The following is a 23,035-nucleotide window of genomic DNA, read 5'->3' on the forward strand; positions in this document are numbered from 1 at the left end:
ATCTTGTTTCTATTGACTCTGAACTCACTACATCTTACAACTTCAGTTTTGTTTACAACTGGGTTTTGTTTATAAAACAGTTAAATGGCAACTATCAAATCACAGTAGCAAGTGCATTTGCATTTCCTTCACTCACACACTGTAGATAGGCCAGTGGTGACCTCGTGGACCTTCTACAGCTTTCCAAATTCAAGGCCTGGTTTTCCTCTCTAAGACAAAGCAGATTAAATGTCATCTGGGTTAAGGAACTCGTTCTTTGTTCTCCAAAAATGCCTGTCTGAGCTTGCAAGCCAGAGATGCAGATCAGCAGCACTTCCCAGCCTCAGGGGCTGCCCCTTATCCCTGTGACACATCCTTGTGCCAGGGGATACATGAGACAGAGGGTGATGGGTGATGTCCTGTAGCCAGTGAGCAAATCCATCCACAAAAACAAGCCTTGATCAATAATAGGCACCTGTTCTTGCCATCCTGGACTTTCCTCAAGGGAGACAGCTGCACTAGTGGTCACAGAGAAAACAAATGCCCAGAAAACCACCTGCACAACAAATTGTTAATCACAGTAATATAAAGGGAAGGTATGGGATAGAGTCCCTAGCCTCTGTGTTAAGCTTTAATAACACCCCCAAAAGCTCCCCACAGTTTTATATGCAAAACAGAATGCACGGATACATACAAGGAGCACAAGGATTTCACCCCTTATGATTTTTGCAGGGTCAAAATCAAGGCCCAGATTTTCCAAACCACTCCAGAAAGAGCCTGGGTCTCCCCATGCAGCACAGCAAAGGGTCAGTGCAACTGCTCTTGTGTGATATATCCACAGCAAGGCAGGGCTGTCTTTCATTCCTGTTCCAACAGGTGGGATCTGGGCAGGATTTGCACACAGGATTCCAATACATGCTGTACCTTTCCAGCAGGAAGGTTTAATGCCCCCTCAGACACACTGTTTTACACACTGGCTTCCCTGCAAGGATTTATCGTCTGCCTCTGGGCTGCTAGGGGCTTTTTTCATTCAATTACCCCCCCAAGAGATCAATATCCTCTTGCCTCCTGGAGCCTGGAGGAGGATGAGGGATGAGCTAGAGCTGACAGAACCACACAGTGCTCAGAGCTGGTGACAGTCACCTGGGATGCTAGAGCATCAGGCTGAAAAATGGGCTTCATTTGGGGATATAAATAAAACATGCCCAATCATGAGTTACTGATGAGACAGGGAAAGGGCTGAAGCGTAGCCACGCTGACAGGAAAGGAATCCCAGCCTCTGCCAGCTCAGTGGTTTGGGTGAGGGAGAGTTCCTTGTGTTCACCACTGCCTGGTTTTCATGGCTGCAGCAGGAACAGCCCCATAAATATTCACAGCAGCACCTCCAAGATGCCTTCTGCTTTGAAACAGGCAGGTGAGGATAAATCCTAGCAGGCAGTAATCATCCTAAGGAAAAGGTGGCCAAGCAAGGGCCAAAACACTGCACTTGGCCTCACCATGGGCTCAGCCTCTGCACCACAGCTTCATTCTGGGGATGAGCCTGGTTTCTCTGTGTGTTGATTGCACACCTGCTTTGTTTTACTGGCTCCTCTGGGCCTGGAGGATAAGTACAGGAATAACAATGGTTTCTCTCCTCCAGGAGTAGAAGCTCCACTGGACTTTTCAGTCTTTCATGTTGCTGTGTGGTGCTCTGGACTTGGCACCACACCACAGGATGGAAGCAGCTTACCAGTTTGCACTTTTTTTTTTCTTTTTTTCCCTAGAGACCCAAAACTTTTCTTGTCCTCCTGCAGGTGAGCAAATCCTTTTGTGACAGAAACACAATTGCAGCAACACTCCCTGCTATGAAACACAGCCAAGATGCTTTACAACGTGATACTGCTGTACAGCAAACAAGGTGAAGTGGCACAAGAGCATGTTCCCAGCTCTTAGGATTGATTCCCATGACACTGTTCTCAATAAAAACACTGAAATAAAACCAAACATCTTCCTACACCAAACAGGATGCAGTAACTTCCAACTAAGGGACAAGAATGCCTACATGCATAAATGTGTTATCATTGAAAATCTGGGTCTCACAGTAAAAGCTGCTGTTCTAAAACATTTTTTTACATTAAAAATTTCACTCTATATGACAGTTTTTCTGAACATATCCTTCTATTTTATTCCTATTGTTTCAGGGTGTTTTTTCTTTGCTTATTTATTTTCTCAGTTCCCAGAGAAACACAAGAGAGGAAGAACAAAATGCAAGAGAAGGCATCTAGTCCAAAAAAGAACATAGTAAACATGACTCAGGGAAGCTTAAAAAGGCTGGAAAACACTGAGGTATGTAAATGGAAAGCAGAACATGTATTTTCTTTTACAGGATGTGATGCCTGGCATGTTGCAGATGACAGTTTTTGACAAAGGAACAGCAAAATTGCTTTCATTACATCATTCACACCCCACAATAGGAGAAACTAGACTGGACAAAAATAAACATGTTTTAAGCTTGAATGTCTCAAACCAAGTAACCAAGCTTTTCTTCTGCCATGGCAGTGGGGTCCAGACCCTTTGGTGTGTGCTGCTGTTTGTTCAGGCAGCTGCTGGTCTCACCAGCTCTCACAGAGCATTCCCCCTCCCCTTGGGCTGCAGGCTTTGGAAAGCAGGGGAAGTAGTGAGGACACATTTGAATTGCCTCATTTGCTACTTTTCACTCCAACACATGTATCTGGTTAATTATTTAGGCTCTTCACTGCTTCTGTTTACTTATTTATAAAATACAGTTGATTTGCTGCAGCAACTGGGGGCTAGCAGGGCAGGCAACCACCAATCAACCCTCCCCAAACAGTCCCTTCTGAGCTCAGCTGAATGACAAGCATGACCAGACAGAAATCATTTCGCTTTTCCAATTGAAAAACACACTAATAGTGAGGAAAGCTTAATTATTGCATTGGACAGGTGAGTGTATGTTCCTTGAGGTCTTCAGTAGCACCTTCTGCAGAGGATCAAGAGTCCTTGAAGAGGACTGAGGAGCCCTGTAGCTGTATGAGCTGATGTTGGCCAAAGACAGCTGAGAGCTGTGGGCAGGGAAGTGCTGCCAGCCCCAGCCAACCCGATGAATGCCTGGTGGATTAACTGTGAATGTTCCTCATGCCAGGAAAAGCTCAAGGGCTCAGCAAGAGAAGGAAAGCAGAATCCAAGGGGACTGACAGCAAGAATTTCTCCCCGAAGTGAGGGGATTAGCTGGAAAGGAGCAGGCAAAGTTTGAGGGATGGAAAAGAAAATACAGAGAAGGCAGAAAGTTGGGGGAAGGGGTCTGTTTTGAAGCAGAGAGTAGCAATTAGTACAAGGAGACCAATCCTTATTTCTATGAGGATGTTTAAAGCTAAAACTACACAAAGCTAACAGCAGCCACCATAGCTGAGATTTGAACACCAACCTTATAATTAATTAAAATCAGCTTTAGCAGGGGAACATCCCCTCAGCAAGCATCCTGCAGAGCCAGACAGAGCACAGTTTTGGGACACTTGGTCACATAAATGCCTGGACCAGAGGACAGACAGATACCTGAGCTGGGGTGTCTGCCACTCTCTTTCACACATCCCCTTTGCCATTTCTTCCTGTCTCACCTCAAAAGGTGGGAATTTTTAGTGCCAAAAAATGGCCTGACCACCTCCGAGGATGCAACATGGGAACTGTGAAATGGAGCAGAGTTTCATTACTCACTAATATAAATCATAGCAGCTCCTGTCCTTGGTTGCTGCCCAGCTATGATGGGCTCATTCTGATACCAAAGTGCCCAGGCAATATTTATTTTTGATCATTCTTTTGGGTATGTTCCTTAAACATCATCTGTCCCAAAATGCTGAAGACGAGTAACAACATCTCTCTCTGGTTGTTCATTTCAAAGCTCAAGTCCCAAAAGCCACTTCCAGCTCAATTTAATCCTTGATCAAAGCAGTACAATTTAGCATTGGATTAGCAAGTCTCTCATTTAAATCTGTCACTAAGAAAAGCAGGTGATCTAAGTCAATTCTAAATATTTCAACTAAAGCCACTAAAACTTTATCAGGTAGTACAGGGATAACTCTTTTTTTAACCTTCATTACAATCTCAGGCTGTATATTCAGTGATTTGCAAACACAAATGCACTTATTCTGCCCTGTGTTCCTAACTTTCCTGGAAAATTGTAGAAGAAAAACCCATCATGTTCCAACACTACTGCCAGTTCCTTAAGGATATGTAGCAAAAAAGCATGCCAGGGAAAAGGAACTGTAAAAACTAATAAGGCACCAGACCTTCTCCTGGCATCTGCCAATTAAAAAGGGACCCAGGGCTGTGTTTGATTCAAGCACTTCCAGACATTCCTCTAGAAGGTGGAAATCCTGCATGTGCCAACATGTTTTATTGCAAACATGAAACTCCTTCCAGTGCAGAGAAGCCCATGAAGCCTCCAAACTATGGAGGCAAAGAAACAAAGAAGTATGAGGATAAACTGTCAGAGGCAAGTGATGCCAAATATAAATTTATACATCTGAAATAAGTTCAGTTCCAAGGCTGCCACAGCAGTACTGTAACCCGGGGGTGAACGTGCCCTTGTGTGCAGCAAAGAGTGCAGGAGAGCAGCTCACAGCCTGTGCACACACAGGAGGAAGGAGCACAGTGGGGCAATCACAATCCACGTGCTCTCTTAGCACACCAGTAACCCATGTCAATGAAGCAGCCCTCAGGCTCCTGCTCCCTATTCACATCCATCCCGTAGAATTGCAACCTTGATCTGAGTAAATACTTTTTTACTTACTAGGCAAGTCACACTTAGGAATTGCACCCCAGACTTAAGGTCCAATCCACATCAGAAACTTGTGCATTGTTCAGGCCTTTCTCCTTGCTACCAAAGTTTTCTACCTGCTGGTCCTGACAGAGCTTCTGTGTGTCAGCACAGAAACCCTTGCATCAGCATGTGTCTCTCCCCTTAAGTGAGACTAAGAGCTGAGTTTATGCACTCATTTGGAATCGACAGCATCCAAGTTACACTGAGCCCCTAAAAGCTGTTTTGCTTTAGAGGTCCCCATAAAAATGCAGGTCATCTTCCTTAAGAGCAAAGGGCTTTGATCTGCTGCAGGAGTGCCGCTGGCTGGAAGGGCTTGCACAGGGGAGTCAAGCTCCAAGGAGTGAGATCTGCTTCAGGCTCCATTAAAATGCAAACCTGCCAGAAATCAAAGGCAACAGCATTGGGAGCGAGCCCCAGCCACAGCACACCCGTGAGCCAGGAGAGCAGAGACCTCCAAACACCCACACAGCTCAACTGGGGACGAGGGACCTGGGGATCACAGCCCAGCACCACAAAACTTCTTCACTTCTCATCGCATGCAACACCGCAGGATGGTGAGTACAGAAACTGTCCTGTCTCAGATTTACTTGCTTTGAAATAAAATATTACTCTTCCTCAAACCTTTTCAAAGTTGATTTTCTCCCCATTATCCTGCCAGGTTTCTCATCCTTTCAACCCACTCCCCTTCTGGAAGGAATGTAGAGAGGGACAGGCACCATAACTTCCTAACAGTCTGGTGGAGTCCAACACTCAAGTGCTTCTCCCTGCAAAGTAACAGCTCCCACAAGGGAGGAGGGAAACCTTGTGAGACTCTGAGGCACACCTAAATCTACTTTATTGCAGTAATAACCATGGTAGATGAACAGAGAAAAAATTCAGAGAGTCAACGGAAAAAGAAAAATCCCGCATCTGAAAAATATAGGACATGCAAGAAATTAAAATAATCCTACTCCCGCCTGCCAGTGCACAGAGGGTGAAAATCAATCACAGACCAAGTAGCTTTTTTCCTCTTGCCCAGCTAAGGAAAAGCAAATGCTCAAGCGAGTGCCCTCCGAGTCCCTCTCAGGCAGCAGCGAGCTGCTCTGCCCTGACCATACCTTTGCTCCTCCGTCTCACCACCCCGAGCCGGCACTTGAGCGAGACAGCGAACATCTTCTGCAGCCTCCAGCGCTGCGCTCACATGGCTCTGTGCCGCGGCTCCCTCCGCACCTCTGCCTGGCTCTGCGAGGGGCTGCCGGCTCCAAATTAACGTGTGAGGACTGGGAAACAGAGCCGGGCTTTAGGCGGTGGCACAGGGAGTGAGAGGGAAGGGGGTTTGGGGGGGAGAGCGGCAGGGACTGAGCTAGAGGGGGCACAGACCCTTTTCGGCACTTTCAGAGCAGGGCTGTTTTGTTATCTCGTGCAGATGAGTAAAATCACACATTGATGTTTTAAACCTATCACCGGTCTCCCACTGTTAAAGGCTGGGAATCTGGCACTACATTAACATATTAATTTGCAAAGTAAGATTATTCCTTAGCACACGCGAGTGCACGCTTGCACTTCACCAGAAAACTAATCCAGAGATTACCAGAGCAAAGGAGATAAAAGCCCTCAATTTTATGGGAGCAGTTTACCAGAAACCCAGCACAAGTACAATGGGACTGTTCTGGTAACAGCTCCAGCAGGGCAAGTCCTGCTAACGAAACTTGCCTGCAAAAGAGCTTTTGTGTCTGTAGAAACCACTGACAATATCATGCAGACCTAAGAGGAAAGCCACCATCCCACAAACTACATGTTAAACATCAATTTCCCAACCAAACTTCAGACAATTTTTTTTGTGGAAGGAGTTTAGAGAGGGTCCATGATGGCACACAAGTCTCACTCCCTTCCTTGCCTAACCCTGCTCATCCCCACACTCTTCTGGGAGAACAACACCTGCTGAGGACTCTGCCCAACCAATATGTTACTACTCCCTTTCATCTAAATTTAGACCAAATCACACTGGGAGTAGCACTTTAGTTGACCTTTTCTGCTGAGCTGAGCCTCTCCCAGCAGCTGAATAAGCAAAATATTCCTCCCTCTCTCTATGGGAACTCGGACTACAGCAATAGTGGCTCTCAACTGTTTCTTACCATGCTCCCAGGGGAGCTCAGAGGTGCCTTCCAGGAACCCATAGGGAAACTCTGGATCTGTACAAGCAAGCTTCATTACTAAATCAATACCTGAGGGGTAAAGGCTGCCCTCAATAGATGGACATCTGGGAGTTTATCTCTAGCCAACATTCCTGCTGATCTCACAGATGACTTCCAAGATTGCAATTCGCTGCCTGCAGCCATTGGTCTGTGGAAACAACACTCTGTGGCTTTCCTGGAGTCTCCTTAGAGACATGACACAGAATAATTCACCTCCAGTGCCTGATCTCAGCAATGCTTTGCCACTGTTTTTGCACTTAGTCACCAGGGTTACCTTCCCACTTTTCAGGCTAGAAGGACACATGAACAGTTTTGCAAATTCAGACTCAGAGGTATAAGTTTGGAACCAAAGGAAAACAATCCAGACTTACCCAGAAAGCTTTGCAGCAGGGAAGGGGCTATGGAGAGCTGCTCTGAATGTGTAGAAGTGTCAGCAGCACACACAAATGACAATCCCAGAGAGCTAACACTGAATTCCAAATTCAGAATTCCCATTACAGACCCTCAAAACTCAATAAACTCTCAGTACTTTCGAGGTCAATCTTGATGAAACAACACAATAGATTTTCTTCTTGCCTCCATCTTATTTTCTTTAAAATTATATAGAGTTGAAAGCACTGACAAGTGTGTACATGTGTATTAACTGCAGATAAATTTAGATGTAAATTATGTATTTAAAGCCTGAGCACTTAGGGGCTGATTAGACCCCAAATGTTCAATTTCTGAGACAGCCTGAGAGCTGACTCCCAGCTCCCCACGCAGAGTTGCATGCTCTGTTCAGGCTCCTTTTTCTTCTCTCCCCTCTACTGAGCACAGGCATCTCCAATTAATTTCACTGGAGCTGTAGCAGAGGGTCTTACACTCTTTCTCTGATCAAAATACCATTTTGCACCACAGCTTCCTTGCTTCCATGATGCTCAAGTACCAGTCTACAAATAAGACTAGAGGAACCATGCCATTTCATTCTCTCTCTAGGTTCATCACTAGAATTTAAACATATTCTGACTTAAACCTGAATATTAAGATCCAATTTACCCTCCTCCAAGAGTCTCAGAGAACTTCTTTAGCCAAGGGGAATTGCCTGAATGTCCCAAGACAATTGGTTTTACCTTAGAGGAAATTCCAGTTGAAAACAAAACACAGCTGCTTCTCTTCGATACTGAAACAAATGTGTTTTCTGCTCTCCCATATATAAATCTAATCCTCATTTCAGCTCAGGAAATGACTGTGGGGACACTGGTCATCAAGGGTGCACAGCAGAAGTAGTGAGAAGTGCAGCAATTACACTAAGAGGATAAAAAGGCATTTGTATAATGGGAAATCTATTACCATTTATCATGTCTAGTATTTGAGGTGGCTCTGCCAAGCCATAGAATCCATTGCAAATAATGCAAGAGGATAATGAAAATATACACAAAGTTTCAGAAAAAATAAAGCAAAGCACAGTGTGATTAATGAATATACATTATTCAGAATATATGTATGCACTGCTACGTTTATCTGTCTGACAATGAATACACTTTTTCTATAACCAGCTGGTGGAGAAGTGGCAAGGAAAAGAAACAGCCTTCTATTCAAGTAAACATTTAAAAATATGTATCAGAACAAAATTAAAGGAGCAGAAACTATTCCAAGTAGAGCTCACGTTAAATTAGTTCATTTTTCCCTTGAAGTTGCCATATAGTTTGTTTTCTTCCTTGGGAATAATAAAGCAAAATCCTGCATGTCTAATACATATCCTGAAAATTACACACTGTACTAAAATGCATTTTAGAAGGCAGTATTTCCTTACTAACAGGTGCAGTTATGGCTGAATGTATTAATGTTACAAATACTGATAATACTGCCTTTGTGAATTTGTTCTGATTATTTTCATCTTCTCTTCACTAGTTTAAAGGATGTTCCCACATTACTTTTTATGTGCTTCAATGACTATCAGTACAGTCAGTGGGCAGACCCATAAAACAGGCTCTGGGGAGAAAAATGCAGATTTATATGGAAAGGCAGCCTTTTCTTCTTTTCTTTCTGTAGTTGCACATTGTCTGCAAAAAGTAAAACCAGGTATTTCCAGATACTGGACTAACTGTTTTTTATCATCTCTATAGATCAGACCACATTAAATTGGCTAACCAGTGTACACCTTCCATTCAGAAAGAAAGCAAAATAAACAAAGTTCACCACAAATAGTTTTTCTCAGTAAATAGTGTATAAGTATATATGGCATATAGATTATGTGGGATTACTGTCCTGCAAAAATATGTCAAATGGATGGGCCAACAACAATCTGAAGGTATCCCTCAAAAACGTTCATGCCATAGTGAATATTATGATAATCTATTGCAATTAACAGACAACAGATCTCCCCCCACCAAAAGCCTGAAAGCTCTTTGAGAGCCACAGAAGAAAATAACATTGACCAACTGTGGCATTAAAGCATTTGGAGACAAAAAGTCTGCCTTAGACAAGCAAGTAGGATCAATGCTGAAACAACAAATCCAATACAGTTAGCCTCGAACCAAAGGCAGGATGAGCTGATCTATAAAATTCAGGTGTCCCACAGACTCATTGGCTGCTATCTGTTGGCAATGAAGCCCCCCTCCCTGGCATATGAATTCCCACAGAAACACCCATATCCACTGTGGAAAGCAGAGCAGCACCAGAGTATCTAGAAGGGGCTCTCCCCTCCCCCAGGCTCCAAGCTTGTTGCCTCTTGAAGTGTCTTAAATCAAATATGCTGCTAACAAGTGCTGTTAGTTTGGGCTGGGGGGTCAAACTGGCAGCTCAGCAAAGCCAAGCTGAAGTGCTTTTTCCTCATATATTGATGTTGTCAATAACAGACATTTGGAAGATGTTCTACCCACATTGACACCTGTGCTGCTTTAACTGATTACCCTTAATAAATGATCCTGTGACAGTGTGAACAATGAATAATTTCATTGGAACCACGCTCATTAGTAGACAATTCCCAAAAGGAAATGGTCTAAATTATGCTTTACAAGTACCTTGCCTGCTCCTAATTAGCATGGCTACAGCTTTCCCTGTGCAATGCCACAGCCTCCAACTGAGTAAAATGCGGGTTTGGGGATGTGTCATGTGCCACTATAACGTTTAATTACCCTGACAATAACTTATGCAGGTGACAGTCTGCCACAAACTGTGTTCAGCAAAAAAGGCAAGCATGCTTCAGTCATTAACCCTCACCCTTGATACTTTGAAAGTTCTTATTTTCTGCATCCAGGGGCACCTTTTCTGACACATACTCTTAACATCCTGTGCAATTTCTTACAAACTCACCAAAAGGACACTTCATGAGAAATGCCATGTTTAGTTTACAGCTACATGCAATTATTTCCCTTGAATTAGAACTTCTCCCAGACCCTCAACCCTCTGTAGCACCAGCTACAAGAAACCAGCAAGAGGCTCTTTGGAGAAATTCCAGGTTCTCACCATTGCATTTGCTGAGACCAGGAATGCAGCGGTGTGTAACCACCATACAGGCTGACAATGTCTTCCCATTTTTCTTCTCCATAAGTCACACTCCATAAGAGCAGGAAGGCTGAACACATTTGATTTTTCGGGCACTTGTCTGCAATTCAAATGGGTGAAGGGCATTTGAATTATGTCCCAGAGCTAAGAAGATGACTACTTTAAGCATTCACCTCTATATTCCTTTCTTGAGATTGCAGCTTAAGGCATATCAGCATTACTTGTAGATATCTCTTCCTACTATGACTATTTTATCAGCTGATATTTGGAAATGGTGCTAGCAGGGCTGTATTATCCCAAAGAGTAGTGACCAAAGTGGTACTGCCTATTGCCCACACTAAGAGGAGTGGTCCTGCAGGTGAAACACTTTTGCCAGGATTCAGCCTAAGACCACAGTTTATTTTGCTAGCTGAAGCTATCCTTTAATAATTAAATGACACAGTATGTTTGCTCAGTCTGTGAATCCATGGACAAGACATCAGTCTTTCCAAGGAGGCAGCTGAGTCTCCTGAAGCAAGAAATTAAAATAGTCTTATCTGCGTGTGCTCTGCTGCCGCTCGCTCCGACTGCCAATTGACTTGGGAGAATGAAAGGCTCCTGCAAATGCTGGCTGCAGATGCCTGCCTAGACAGGGGTCATGCTCTGCCTTCATGGATGTACTCCCAACAGTCTTCTCACTCTATTTTACATTGTTGCTGCACTAATGAAGCAATTAGCCAGGAACAGCCCAGACGAGTTAGAAAGCTGAAAGCCAAAAGGCATCTCCCTTTTAAGCAGGTTCTTGTGCCCCAGTTTAAGTGCCAGCTGCAGTCCTTTACTGTGAACACAGTTAAAGATAACACACAAATCTGTCACTTACAGAGCACCATCAGCCCCAGAAAGGATTGTAGGAAAGCTGCAGTCACTTCAACCTGCAGAATAGCTTTGAAAATAAAACAGCCTCATTTTAGACATTTTATACAGGGAAAATGTAAATAACTGTGCAGAATCAGTACTGCTCATGCTAGGATGTACATGTACCTTTTAAAATTGTATGTTTCTGCTGGCAGACTTGCTGTTACTAATATTTACCACCCAGTAAAAAAAAAAAACTTTGTTTTTTAAGCAAAATATTGGAAGCTTCAAGTTAAACAATAATCAATAGCAGATTGTTCAAGAGGTCTTAAGGACTCATGAAATTGAATTTTATTATTCTCATTAAACACACTGCACCAATACTATGTTTGGTTTTATAGAAACCTCATCTGAGGGTTCATTTCACCTACAGTGTACAGATATTCCCATATCACACTGAATAGGGTTTAAGCAGAAGAGGTAAAGAATGGGCCAAGAGAAATACAATTCTCTCTATTTTAAACTATTATTTACAGATTCCTTTTCCAAAATAATACCAATAAAAGTATTTTAGTCACAAGAACAAATTAATGAAGGCAATAGCATATTATCTGTATTCTGGTTTCCTTAAATCAAAACCAGATGCCTGCCTACCAGTAAATCCACCAGGTTTGCCTTGGTCTTGTCCAAGTTGCCAGGGATACGTGGCTGAAGGATTTGGCCTGTGTTTTCACAGGACATCAAGCTGAATTATCCTTGTCCACCATCAAATCTCATTACCAAATCCACTGCCACACATAACTGGCATTATTATTTCATCTGCAAAACAGCTGTTCCCATTTACTCTGGCAGAAAATTTGCCCATCAGTGACCTAGCCACTAGACTGGAAGCCAACAGCAGAGTAGGTAACTGAGCCCAGTCCTGAGTAAATCCATTTATCCATCTGAAAATTCATCATTAATTTTTCCTCATTTAAGCATTTTTCTGTTCACACCAGGCTTGAATTTCTCACCCCATTTGATGGTAGGTGTAGATTTACCAGCCCCTGTGGTTATCAGACCCAGAGCTGCACCCAGACACACAGGTGACCCAATGCTCACTTTTCCAAGAACTGACTGCACTGTTAATAACTGGAGATTTGTTTGGGAAGTGTCTAAATTGTAACAATTATTACCATGATGGCATAATTAATAATGGATTGAATCTGGCCAGCAGCTGATATTGTGAAATGCACTTAGCAGCAATTTCATACTTCCTACTAAGTGAGATATTTATTTTTGTCATCCAAGGGAGACTTTAGGAACTCCATCTCCCACGTCTACTGTCTTCAGACTTAATCTATTATCCCCATTTCTGAAGTATTTTCCTACTCCAATAGCCTACATTTCCCTCATCCCAGAATTGCCAAATTGATTTCACTAATCAGCAATGCCAAATTCAGCCCTTCACAAAGGCTGTGATTCAGTCTATGCCTTACATTTTATGTTGATGTCTAAAAGCAATGTCAAACCTGCATTTTATAGTCAGGGAGACTGAAACTCTCACTCTCTATTTGCATTTCCTTATTAATGGGTTGGTCCCATTGTCAGGTGAATGAAGAGAAAACACTTGGCTCCAAAGTCAATGTTGATGCATGCTACAGGTGGGATTTCAGATGAATCAGAGGGAAGATGGTGCCTGGATTTTTCTAAAACTCTTTTGCTGCCTGGATTTGCCTGTTTGTTTTTTTTTTTCACCTGCAGAAAACCTGCCAAAGCAAGTGCTGCAGAGTATTTTGAGAAGCTAATTCAGTATGTGTTTCTGCTTCCCTAGAAATTCCACCTGTTGGCCTCCAGGCTCACCTGTGCTTGTCTCAACCACAGACAAATTCAAGATCTGGCTGCAAAAAGGACTGAACTGCACAGCTTCTGCAACTACTTTATAAGCAAGCAAGGTGTGGATGCCACTTCTAATCATTTAAGCATTCATGTACTTGTTCTTGAAGAAGAAAAAGGTCTGTCTCATCAAACATTTTCACTCATTTCCTTGGTGTTTATTACAGTTGATCCCAAGATGGAAGGACTGGATTGAACCTGATCACTCCAGTCTTCTGAAAGCTGAAACCTGCAGCTCTCATTTACCCCCTCTGTAGTGCTTGCCATTATAGGAAATGTGAGAAAGAGGCACACAGAAATTCAAAGAAGACTTAACAGTAAGAAAGTATATTTATCAGAACAAGATTAAAGAGATTTAAGGAACTCCTATACTTTTTTCTTTTTGCAAATATTAGCCTTCAGCAAAGACATAAAAACATTTGTCTTCATTCTAAAGAGAATATTATCAACTAATTAATTTCCAGCACCAAACAGTCCAAATGTAGAAGGGTTTAATTGCTGAAAACGTTGAAACAGAATATTTTCTCAGCAAAATTTATGTTTGGCTACAATGGACTGAATCCATTTGATCAAAAGCTTTCCCTGTACAATTGTCTTTGCTGGAAGTTAAGAGAGACCATAACCATTTGTGAGCTTTTAATCACCTCTGAATCTCCAGAGAATGCCAGCAATTCCCTTTCCATGGGCACTGCAGGACGTGCAAGTGGGGTGCCCAGGAGGAGCCATAAATAATGCAGCTCACCAAGGCCCTTAGCAAAGAGGGAGATCAGAGCTGCTGGGGCTTTGAAAGGGCACCTGACTCCAGTCAGGAAGCACAGCTTTCTCCTTCTGCTGGTCCCCACAAGGGAAATCACTTTGAAAGGTTAAAAAAGGGCAACTCTTTCTTGCTCAACAGACCAGTTTACATCTTGAGATATGAGCAGAGCTGCTAATAACTGCTTCATTTACAGTTCACTCACCACTGCAGGGCACTGGAGGAGGGAGGATTATTAGGGTCTTCAGCCTGTGGCTTCCTCGGGATCCTTTGCCCTTATCTACAAATATCCCAGCCTCGATGCTATTAACCCTGACTTCTTCAGAGCCACACATTAATTCCCACTCCAGGTTTTCTCCATTCTACCAGCAACAATGCTGCCCTCACTAGCAGAACACGGTGCCAGCTTTCAGTGCTGTGCCAGGACCTTCAGAGGTTTAACCTCAGCTGTTTGACTGCTGCTTCCAGTGCTCCAGCACCATCCCCAGACCACAATTTTGACCAAATAGTGCAGCACACAGACCCAGCCTTGTGCCAATGCTCTGCCAAAAGGATCTCTTTCCCTTTCCTGTTTCTCTGCCTTCCCTGGTGTAGAGTCTTGTCCAAATCACTTCACCTCTTGCAATCCTATATAAAAATCTATTTAGAAGTTTCTCACACTATTTAAGTTACCACTGCTTTTACCAAATATCATTCTCACATCTAGGGGCACATAGAGCTCTATGAACAGCCACATTTGAAGAACAGAGGCATAGGAATACACAAATCTCTTTTTCCAGCATTTGAATTTATGGCTGGAAACTAAACTATCAGCTTTGCAATGATTTACTGCTGTACAATAAGACCCACAAGATATAAACAGAGAAGACAAGCCTGCAGGACAATAAATTGCCACAACCAAGCTGTCATCACAAAATTCATAAAAGCCTTGTGAAAACCACCCGGCTGATGGGACACAGGATTTTATGGCAGCTGCACTTCTGTAGACATTAGGTACAGGGTCTCTTCCAAAGTATGAGATACCCATTCCTGGACTCCACCACCACCTCCTCTTCCCATCTCCTCCCTTGCTGAAGGTCTGGGATACCCTTTTCATGAGTTTTGCCCCTTGTTTTCCTAAAGCACACAAACCCTTCAGACAGCCTGGCCATGCAGTTTCGGACTCTCTTGTTGGTTCAGACCCCTCTGAAGGGGAACCACTCTGAAAGGCACCTCTCTGAAGATGTTTGTCTTCACCCCTGGGATCAGGTATGACAAGACCAGCTCTGAGAGCAGCCCATCAGAGAGCACTGCAGCGTCTGATCTTCTTTCCCCTACCAGGGCTGCCCCTCTTTAGGTCCTCACGTCCCTCCAAGCCCCAGTACTTGTGAACTTCAAAGCCACAAGAAACACACCAGCAATTCTGGCAAGCTCAGCCACTGACTTTACAAGAATGGCTTGGTTTTAATCATGAGCCTGGGGGATTTCTTGTGGGAGGATGAAGCAACTAGGTCTGGCATCACTTAGGAATGAAAGGGTAGGAGTCTAACAGAGATGATCTGAAAGGCTGAGCAACATCCCCCTTTGAAATAATTTATATAACCCAGAAGTTCGGCAGGTCTGTATTTTTAAGGTAGCCAATACTGGGTGAAAAATCATAAGAATAAATGTAGCTTAGCTTTCAGAGGGGGAAAAAAATTAGTTCCCTTTAACATTACACATGACTGGGATGTAGGTTTATATTCAGAGCCTTAGAACAGTGCAAAAAGAGCTGTGATAGATGGCATACAGGTCCCTGACAGTCACCCCTCCCTTACCAAATTTCTCTCTTGAGAATAACACAAGGCTTTCCCAAACAGCACCTTTGCTGAATCTGTCTTTCTGCTTAGACACCACAAAGCCAGGCAACTCAGTGCTGCTTTGCAATGGGAAAGGGGGGGACACAAAACAAAGAAATCCAGAGAGACTGTCCGCAGGGAAATCCAAGGAGCTACGAGAAGATAAAACAAGAGGCAAAGAAAAATCCTTATGAAAATGCATGAGATGTGAAAAACTGACAGGCCAATTAAATATGCCTAAATAGGATCAGAGATTATCCCAATGCCACTGTCATGTCCTATTGTTCTCCACCCTCCCTCTGTTCCCCCTCCTCAACCTCCAGAGAAGCAGCACACTGAAGACTCCCAGTCCCTCCTGCTCGTCCCTCTGGCCAGTGACAGCCACACACATTACAGACCCATCACTCCCTGCCTTGTGCCTCTGCTTTTCCCAGTCCTCAGCCAGCTGCTGGCATTCCCACTCCTGTGCACTGCTCCTGCAGAAGGAACAAATGCTGAGAGCCTGCAGGGAGTGGGGGCTGGCTGATGCTTCTGTAAACACCACTCTAATCCGTTTCAGATATTAGACTCCCATATATGTGTTTTTAATAATAAAGGCAACATTTAGATGCTGCCAAGGTATCAGAGAGCCAGTAGCAGACACAGAAGAGCCACCACCACCAAATAAACAATGGGAAATGCTCGCTTATCTTTTCATACCACTAGGCCTCCAGGCTCCAAAAGAAATTATTGCATTCATTTACATTTTATTGTGGAGATATAACTGGCTGGAATAACTGCCAGCACAGAACCCAACTGTAGGAATGCAGCATTTTTCTCCCCATTTGCCTTAACTGATGCTTTTCTCTTTTCTTCTGTCAATCTATCTCAATCACTGTTGCCTGGATGGCAGAAGTGCATTAACCCACTACCCATCGTGCATTTAGGGAAAAAAAAAAAAAAAAAAGCCATCACTTGAGCTTTTTAAAAGCCTCAGGCTTACAAATTGTTGCAGAGTAGCAGAGACTGTGAAAGAGGGGACCCTTCACCTAAAGCATATCCAGGCAATAAAGCCAAAAGGTTCTTAGACAGTCACACATTCATGTCCCAAAACCCCTACAAGCCATATAAAAGTCAGCCCACAGGTGAAATCTTAGCCTTCAGTTTTACTTTCCTTACAATCAACAAAGAGGAACAGACTCTCCAGAGAATTCATCACACGAGTTTGTGATGTTTTGGGTCAAGAAGCTCCAGTTCTTCTCCTTTCCCTGCTAAGCAGTCTGAATCCATGGCTCAGAGGGAGAAGTCCACAGTGTACACCCAGCTGAGACGGACTCAGGCTATCTAACTGCTATTACCCACACAGATTGGCATTAACTACAGGTTCAAAAGATCTGTGTCATTCTTTTTATCAAAAGAGATACCAAATAAATAAAAAAGAACCAAAGCATTCCATCTGTCAGGTCAACACCTTGGAGCTCACTAGGTGAGATGGCAAGAAGGAAGTGGACTGAACATAAAACTTAGCCTTGATGGGACCACATTCCCAGCACGAGAAGCTCAGGGCTGGGGGTGAACATTCTCAGTGACTACTTCCTATTAAAAAGATGAAGTAAAATACACACAGGGTTACCAATAGAAACTGACTGTCAAACTGTCAAAACTGGCTAATGTTTTCTGCTGCCTTCTCATGTTTTGATACCTGAATACGTTCAGGTTTTAATTGCCTTTCTTATCTGTTGAGCAGTTTCTTACTAAAAATGAGGTAGGAAACATAAAAATTTTAAGCAGAATTGTTTGACTATATTCACTGGAAAAAATGGTGGCAGAAACAATCAGACTCTTGAACTACCTAAGGAAGTAAGAGAGGTGAAATCTAGGCAACTGGAAGCTGAAGCCAAGAGCAGGACAGTCAGCAGGGTTGCTCACCATGACACTTTCTCAGGTCTCCAGCTCAGAGGCCAGTGCCCACCCCTGCCCCAGTCTGTGTAACCCTGGGCAAGTCCAGTAACATCTCAGTGCCCCAGGTCTCCAGCTGTAAATGAAGCCACCCAAGGTCCTGCAAGAACAGGGCCATCAGATGCTCCAGGACAGGGTCACAAAAGCAGCTCAACAGAATTAGGTGCAGGAGAAAGAAGAAGAGTGAGTCTGTAAAACATACAAAAGTTACAACAATACTATTGCAGACAACCCACCAACTGTGACAGCAGCAAGAGCATTGACCTACATTGAACCTGAGTGTGGCTTCATACTAATTGTGGTTTCATAAGGGCTTCATATCCCTTGGACATTGGCAATGCCTGATGGTCAAGTGCACAAACCTACTCATTTTCTTCCGCTGAGTCACAGCCCCCAGCAGAAAGTTCAAATGTGCTGGGGACATGCCAGTGAACGCTCTGCATTCCCCTTTTTCATGTTCTCGGCATCTTTTGTTTTGTTGTTTTACAGACAGACTAAACACAGGATCATTTCCAATGATATTACAGCCACAGCATTGTTTGCTTGGAAGGCAAGGGTGGATATAATGGACCTGGGTCCAGACCAACTTTGGTGGACAAAAACATCCCTCAGAAAAACAGCAACCTAAATTCATCCATTTCCCATTGCCTTCCAGTTGCATAAATATACAGCATAAACATTCTGCCTTAAATATCTCAAAATGCAACCACATATATCAAACAAAATTCTGAATGAGCTACACATTCTCCCTACGTTTCCAGGAACACCATTCTTCCAGAAAGAACATATTCCCTTCTCTCTCCCCTTCACAAATGTGCAAAATGCCACCCACACGAGAAAGGGAATATTTATAAAAGGAAACCCAGGAGTTTCAGTTCCCTGCCATTACCACTTCTCCCACCAATATATTTCACAAAGAGCAGAACAGCAGTGTCTGGCTGTAGGAAGCTCTCCTGTCACACACAAGCAATGGATCTCAAATTGGCACATTGTCCCAAGGTGAGCAGGAATGTTCCTGTTTCCTTACCAGCAGTACACAGGTGCAGGTGGCACAAACCACCTGGGTCACAGAGCTCCTGGCTCTCCCCTTCCTCCTCCACCCTCAGCTCCTCTCTCCATCTCTTCCTTCTCCTCGATGACTTCTTAAGGATCTTCAAAACCTTGTTCACTTTATTCATTTGGTCTCAAGGCTGCAGAGAGGGGACGGGATCTCCCCAACTCTGGTGTCTCAGCAGCTCCAGCTCCCAAGGAAGGAGGGACAGCTAGAAGCAGGCAGGTCACCGAGAAAGCGCTTGTGTGTATGTGTGTGTGTGTTTCAAAAGCTCCTTTCCACCCAAAGAGAGAGTTTTGGGTGGTGATGGGAGAAGGGGGAGGAGGGAGAGGGATTTCTTTTGCCTCTGTCCATCCACAGCTCTTGCAGACAACAAGAGCAGGCATTTCTCCCTGATGAGTTGGGAAAGCACATAACTCACAGGGGCAGCAGATCCTGTACAGGGCTTTCAATTTCTGGTTTTGACAATACATGCATTCTGGCAGATTTCAAATACTCCTCAGGCAAAAGAGCCAGCATCAGCTCAGAAAAAGCAGTGACTCTTAAAGAATTCTGGCTTCTTTTCAAGGACTAGAAATAGCTAACGCAGACAGCAAATAATATCTGCATCTATGAGAATGCTAAATAACTGCAAGCTTGTAGGAAAAAACCTTGACTTTCCTGTGCTCACAGAATTGTTCACCTTTGAGCACTTACTTTCTCTACCAGCATCTTTGGACAAAGACAAGTAATTTTTCCAGTTTCCTGCAGACATTGAGGAAATGCAAGGTGAAGTAGCTAGTCAAGACATTTTTAGCAGAACCAATGACTGCATCCCTGAAAATAGCTTCTCTTCCTGTTTCAAAAGCTTAGATTCTCTAAAGTTTTCAAATAATTTAGAGTCTTTAAATGTTTCTACACAACCCTATGGTATTTTTGGGAAGACTTTAATGGACAATAACATGCAGCCTATAGTGCCCATCCAGGGCCGCAGCTGCTCTCAGACACCACCAACCAACTGAGAAGAAGGCAAGAGCCCTGTGTGGGAAACTCTGACATGATCTCCTGTCCATGGCAATCTCCAGAGACAGAGAGTTCAGAGTTGCTTTCATTGCTCTCATCCTAGCACTGCAAACTAAGGCACAGATGAGCAGTAAGAAGAGCATTCCCTTTGAAAGACTCATTTTGTTTGTAAATGGCAGTTTTGAGAGTCAGGAGGCTAAGTGGAAAACAACCCAGTGTGCTTGGGAATGACTGCCTGGGAGTCACATGGTGACAGGATGAGTGAGGCCCTAAACAACCTAATAGAGCAGGTGGCATCCTTGCCTCTACCAGGGTGGGTCAGAACTAGAGGATCTTTCATGTCCCTTCCAACCCAAACCATTATATGATTCTGTGACAAACACACACCTTTACTGCTGGCTTCTCAGAGTTAAACCAGACCAGGAGGCATGACCTAAGACAGATGTTTATTAACCCATTTTTACCCAAAAGAAACAATAACAGAAGTAGCTTATCAGTTCCCTATAGTCAGGTCAATCCTCAGCCAACCTACAAAGTTATTTGGCTGAAGAAGAGCTTACCTTGGAAAATTTTGGGAATCGAGGTAGCTCCTGGCCCAAAATTTCACCTTTGTCTCTGCTCTGCAGAGAGATTCAATACCATCCTATCTCCCCCACTGATGCCAAAGAAATATCATGATTGCCTCCTGGCCATTTCAGAGAGGAATGATGATTTTTGGGCAGTGACTGCCAGCCTGGTAGAACCTTCCCCAACCAGGCTAGTGGGGTTAGGGGAATGGAACAGACCTTCTCCAAGCAACCATGTGCAGGGATTGGACATGGCCATGCCTGGCAGCAGGACTGAGAGCCTGGTAATGTACCTAAAACTCTATTTAGAGTGATATAATTAAGTACAAACCCTGCAGTACATAGTATTAATGGATGTACAAATTAAATTATCATGCACTTCATTTAAGGCATTATAAATAGGGCCATCACTCTCACCACTGAGCAAGATGCAGCCCACAGCCTGCAAAGGCCAGCACAGGGCAGAGCATGGTCACCAGCCACAGCCACTGCCTGCCTTGGGTAACCCTTGGAGGCCTGAACTCTCAGCACCCAGACACGGCCACATCAGCAGTGCCACAGAGCAGACCCCCAAGTCCAAGATCTGGGGGATGCTTCTCAGCTCATTAAAGCCCATATTTTAATGAGTTATGTCTCCAGAAAAGCAGCACTGTGCAAATTGCACCACCCCAGGAAATTGTGCTGTTCCCATGCATCACTCTGAGGCATAATTCTCCTCCTCCCACCTTTCTCCAGGGCAGGAGGCAATTTGCACTGCCTCCTCTCAGCACTTTACCACTGTCAGACTTGGCTCACTATGCAGGAGCAAAGGCAGCTCTTCTGCTGAGCAGGGATCTCCCTGCCTCCCCTCCAGGGCTGCAGGGATGTTCCTGCTTTCCTTTCCTCCTGTCCACAGGCAGCATCCAAATCAGAGCCTGCTCCTGGCAAGAGCTTGTCCCAGTTTGCATTGGTCTACACCATTTGAGATCTGCCTGCTCTTCCCAGGCATTAAGGCTCCCACAAGCTTCCTGGGAGATGGGCCCAGCCTTCCACAGTGGACAAACCCTTTGCAGTGGATTCCAGATTGGATGTCAAGCCTGCAGCAGAGTCCCAAAGGGAAGTGGGAAGCACTAGACAGGTAGCCAGGCTCAAGGGCAATGGGGTCCATATTTCCTGCTAACATGCAGGAAAATCCAACATTGTCCATCCAGGCACCGGCAGACTTTAGCCCTAGTCCCCTTTGCTCAGGCTCCTTCTTTGAACAATCTTCAGCATATTGCTATCCCTCCTTAAATTTTCTTCCACCTCCATCTCACTCCTAGTCCAGACTCCCTCCTTTTCCTCTCTTTTCCTTTGGAGAATGGCTGTAATCCTTCATGTACTCCTAATCAGTGAGATTTATGAGTACAATTCTGTTTTATTTTGATGGTTAATACTAGCACTAATGCTGCTGTCATGTCTCCATAATTAATAACGAGACTAATAACACAAAACCAATCTAAGAGTCACTTTATTGGTCTTCAGTGTCATTAGTTAGAGCTGACATAACCAATTCTAGTTGTCATCCATACTGAGTCACCACTACCACTTCTATAAAAACAAAACACATGGATTGGGACTGTACTGTAGCCCAGACTCTCAGTCCAGCAAGCAATGCTATAAAGGGTCATCTGAGGGCAAAATCCTTCTCATCTCATTAATATTTTACATAGCTGCAGCAATACAGTGAGCAGCAGGAAAGCTAGACAGCATGGAGCAATGCAAAAGATTTTGTTGAGATGGGCTCTCAGGGACCAGAGATACAACCTGCATGTCCCCTGTGACTGCAGGGAGACTGCACTCAGCCCATTCTGTATTTCCCACCTGCCACTGTAAAAGGCAAGAAGCCACCATGAGCCACCCAGGTCTTTTTCATTATTAAGTAATCACAAGATCTCTCTGTTTTGTAAAGATTTCTGCTTTATGGCCTGGCTGTTAATCCTGTAGATTGCACTCACACTGCTTTCAAAATTTATTTCACTGTCAGGGCAGCAAGTTGCTGTAGTCATTTGAAGGCCAAAATCGCTGCCTCAAAGCACTAAGGATTTAAGAGGTGAAAAAACCTTCAAAGCATCCCACTAACTACTGTGGGTACTGGGAACACTTTGGTTTCCATTCAGGTAATCACACACTCTTTTCATGTCCTACCCCCACTTAGTTTCACCTATTGCTTCTCACAAATTATCTGAAGCTGTTTGATTTGAGCCACGATTTGGGTAGAAATTAGGAAGGTTCAACAATAACAATAATATTGCTAAGCTAATGTAAACTATTTGCTTGTCCCTCCTTTTCCAATCAGTGTCCTACAGTTAAAGTATAGCTGCTATTAAATGTCTTCCAAAGCAAACCATACATGTTTCAGATCGGTCTCAATTTAGCAGTTTTATTTTTGTGTTAAATGATAGGGAACAGCATTAGCACAAGGGTCATTATGTGAGTCAGCAGCACACAGCAGCTGCCTTTTGCCAACATGACTGAGAACAGCCTCCTGCTGCCCTTCATCCTGGGCCATCCTCCTCTTCTCCTGTTCCTGTTTAATCCCACCCTGACTGCAGAGCCATTCTGTGCCCTGTGGAAGAGGGAAGAGCCTACTCCCTAACCAGCAGCACTGATCACTATTTCTCAGCACTGGGACATGCCAAGTGATTTCAAACAGGAGGAAGCCAATACTATTGCCTGGAATTTTTATAAAGCATACATATGGTGCATCTGCCACAAGCACTAAAGG

At 43.9% G+C, this 23,035-nt stretch overlaps 1 protein-coding gene across 6 annotated transcripts in view; it reads right to left on the reverse strand.

The window, feature by feature from the left end:
• GRIP2 (glutamate receptor interacting protein 2) overlaps positions 1–18,863 on the reverse strand; it is a 136,656-nt gene extending 117,793 nt beyond the window's left edge. For all 6 annotated transcript variants that reach the window (XM_059856576.1, XM_059856577.1, XM_059856574.1 and 3 more), the window contains exon 1: positions 18,698–18,863. In XM_059856576.1, the coding sequence (XP_059712559.1) occupies positions 18,698–18,848 (151 nt within the window). In that variant the 5' untranslated portion in view covers positions 18,849–18,863. The remainder of the gene's footprint in view (positions 1–18,697) is intronic.
• Positions 18,864–23,035: the final 4,172 nt, after the last annotated feature.

This window comes from Haemorhous mexicanus, chromosome 11 (genome assembly GCF_027477595.1).
Source record: "Haemorhous mexicanus isolate bHaeMex1 chromosome 11, bHaeMex1.pri, whole genome shotgun sequence".
Classification (NCBI taxonomy): domain Eukaryota; kingdom Metazoa; phylum Chordata; class Aves; order Passeriformes; family Fringillidae; genus Haemorhous; species Haemorhous mexicanus.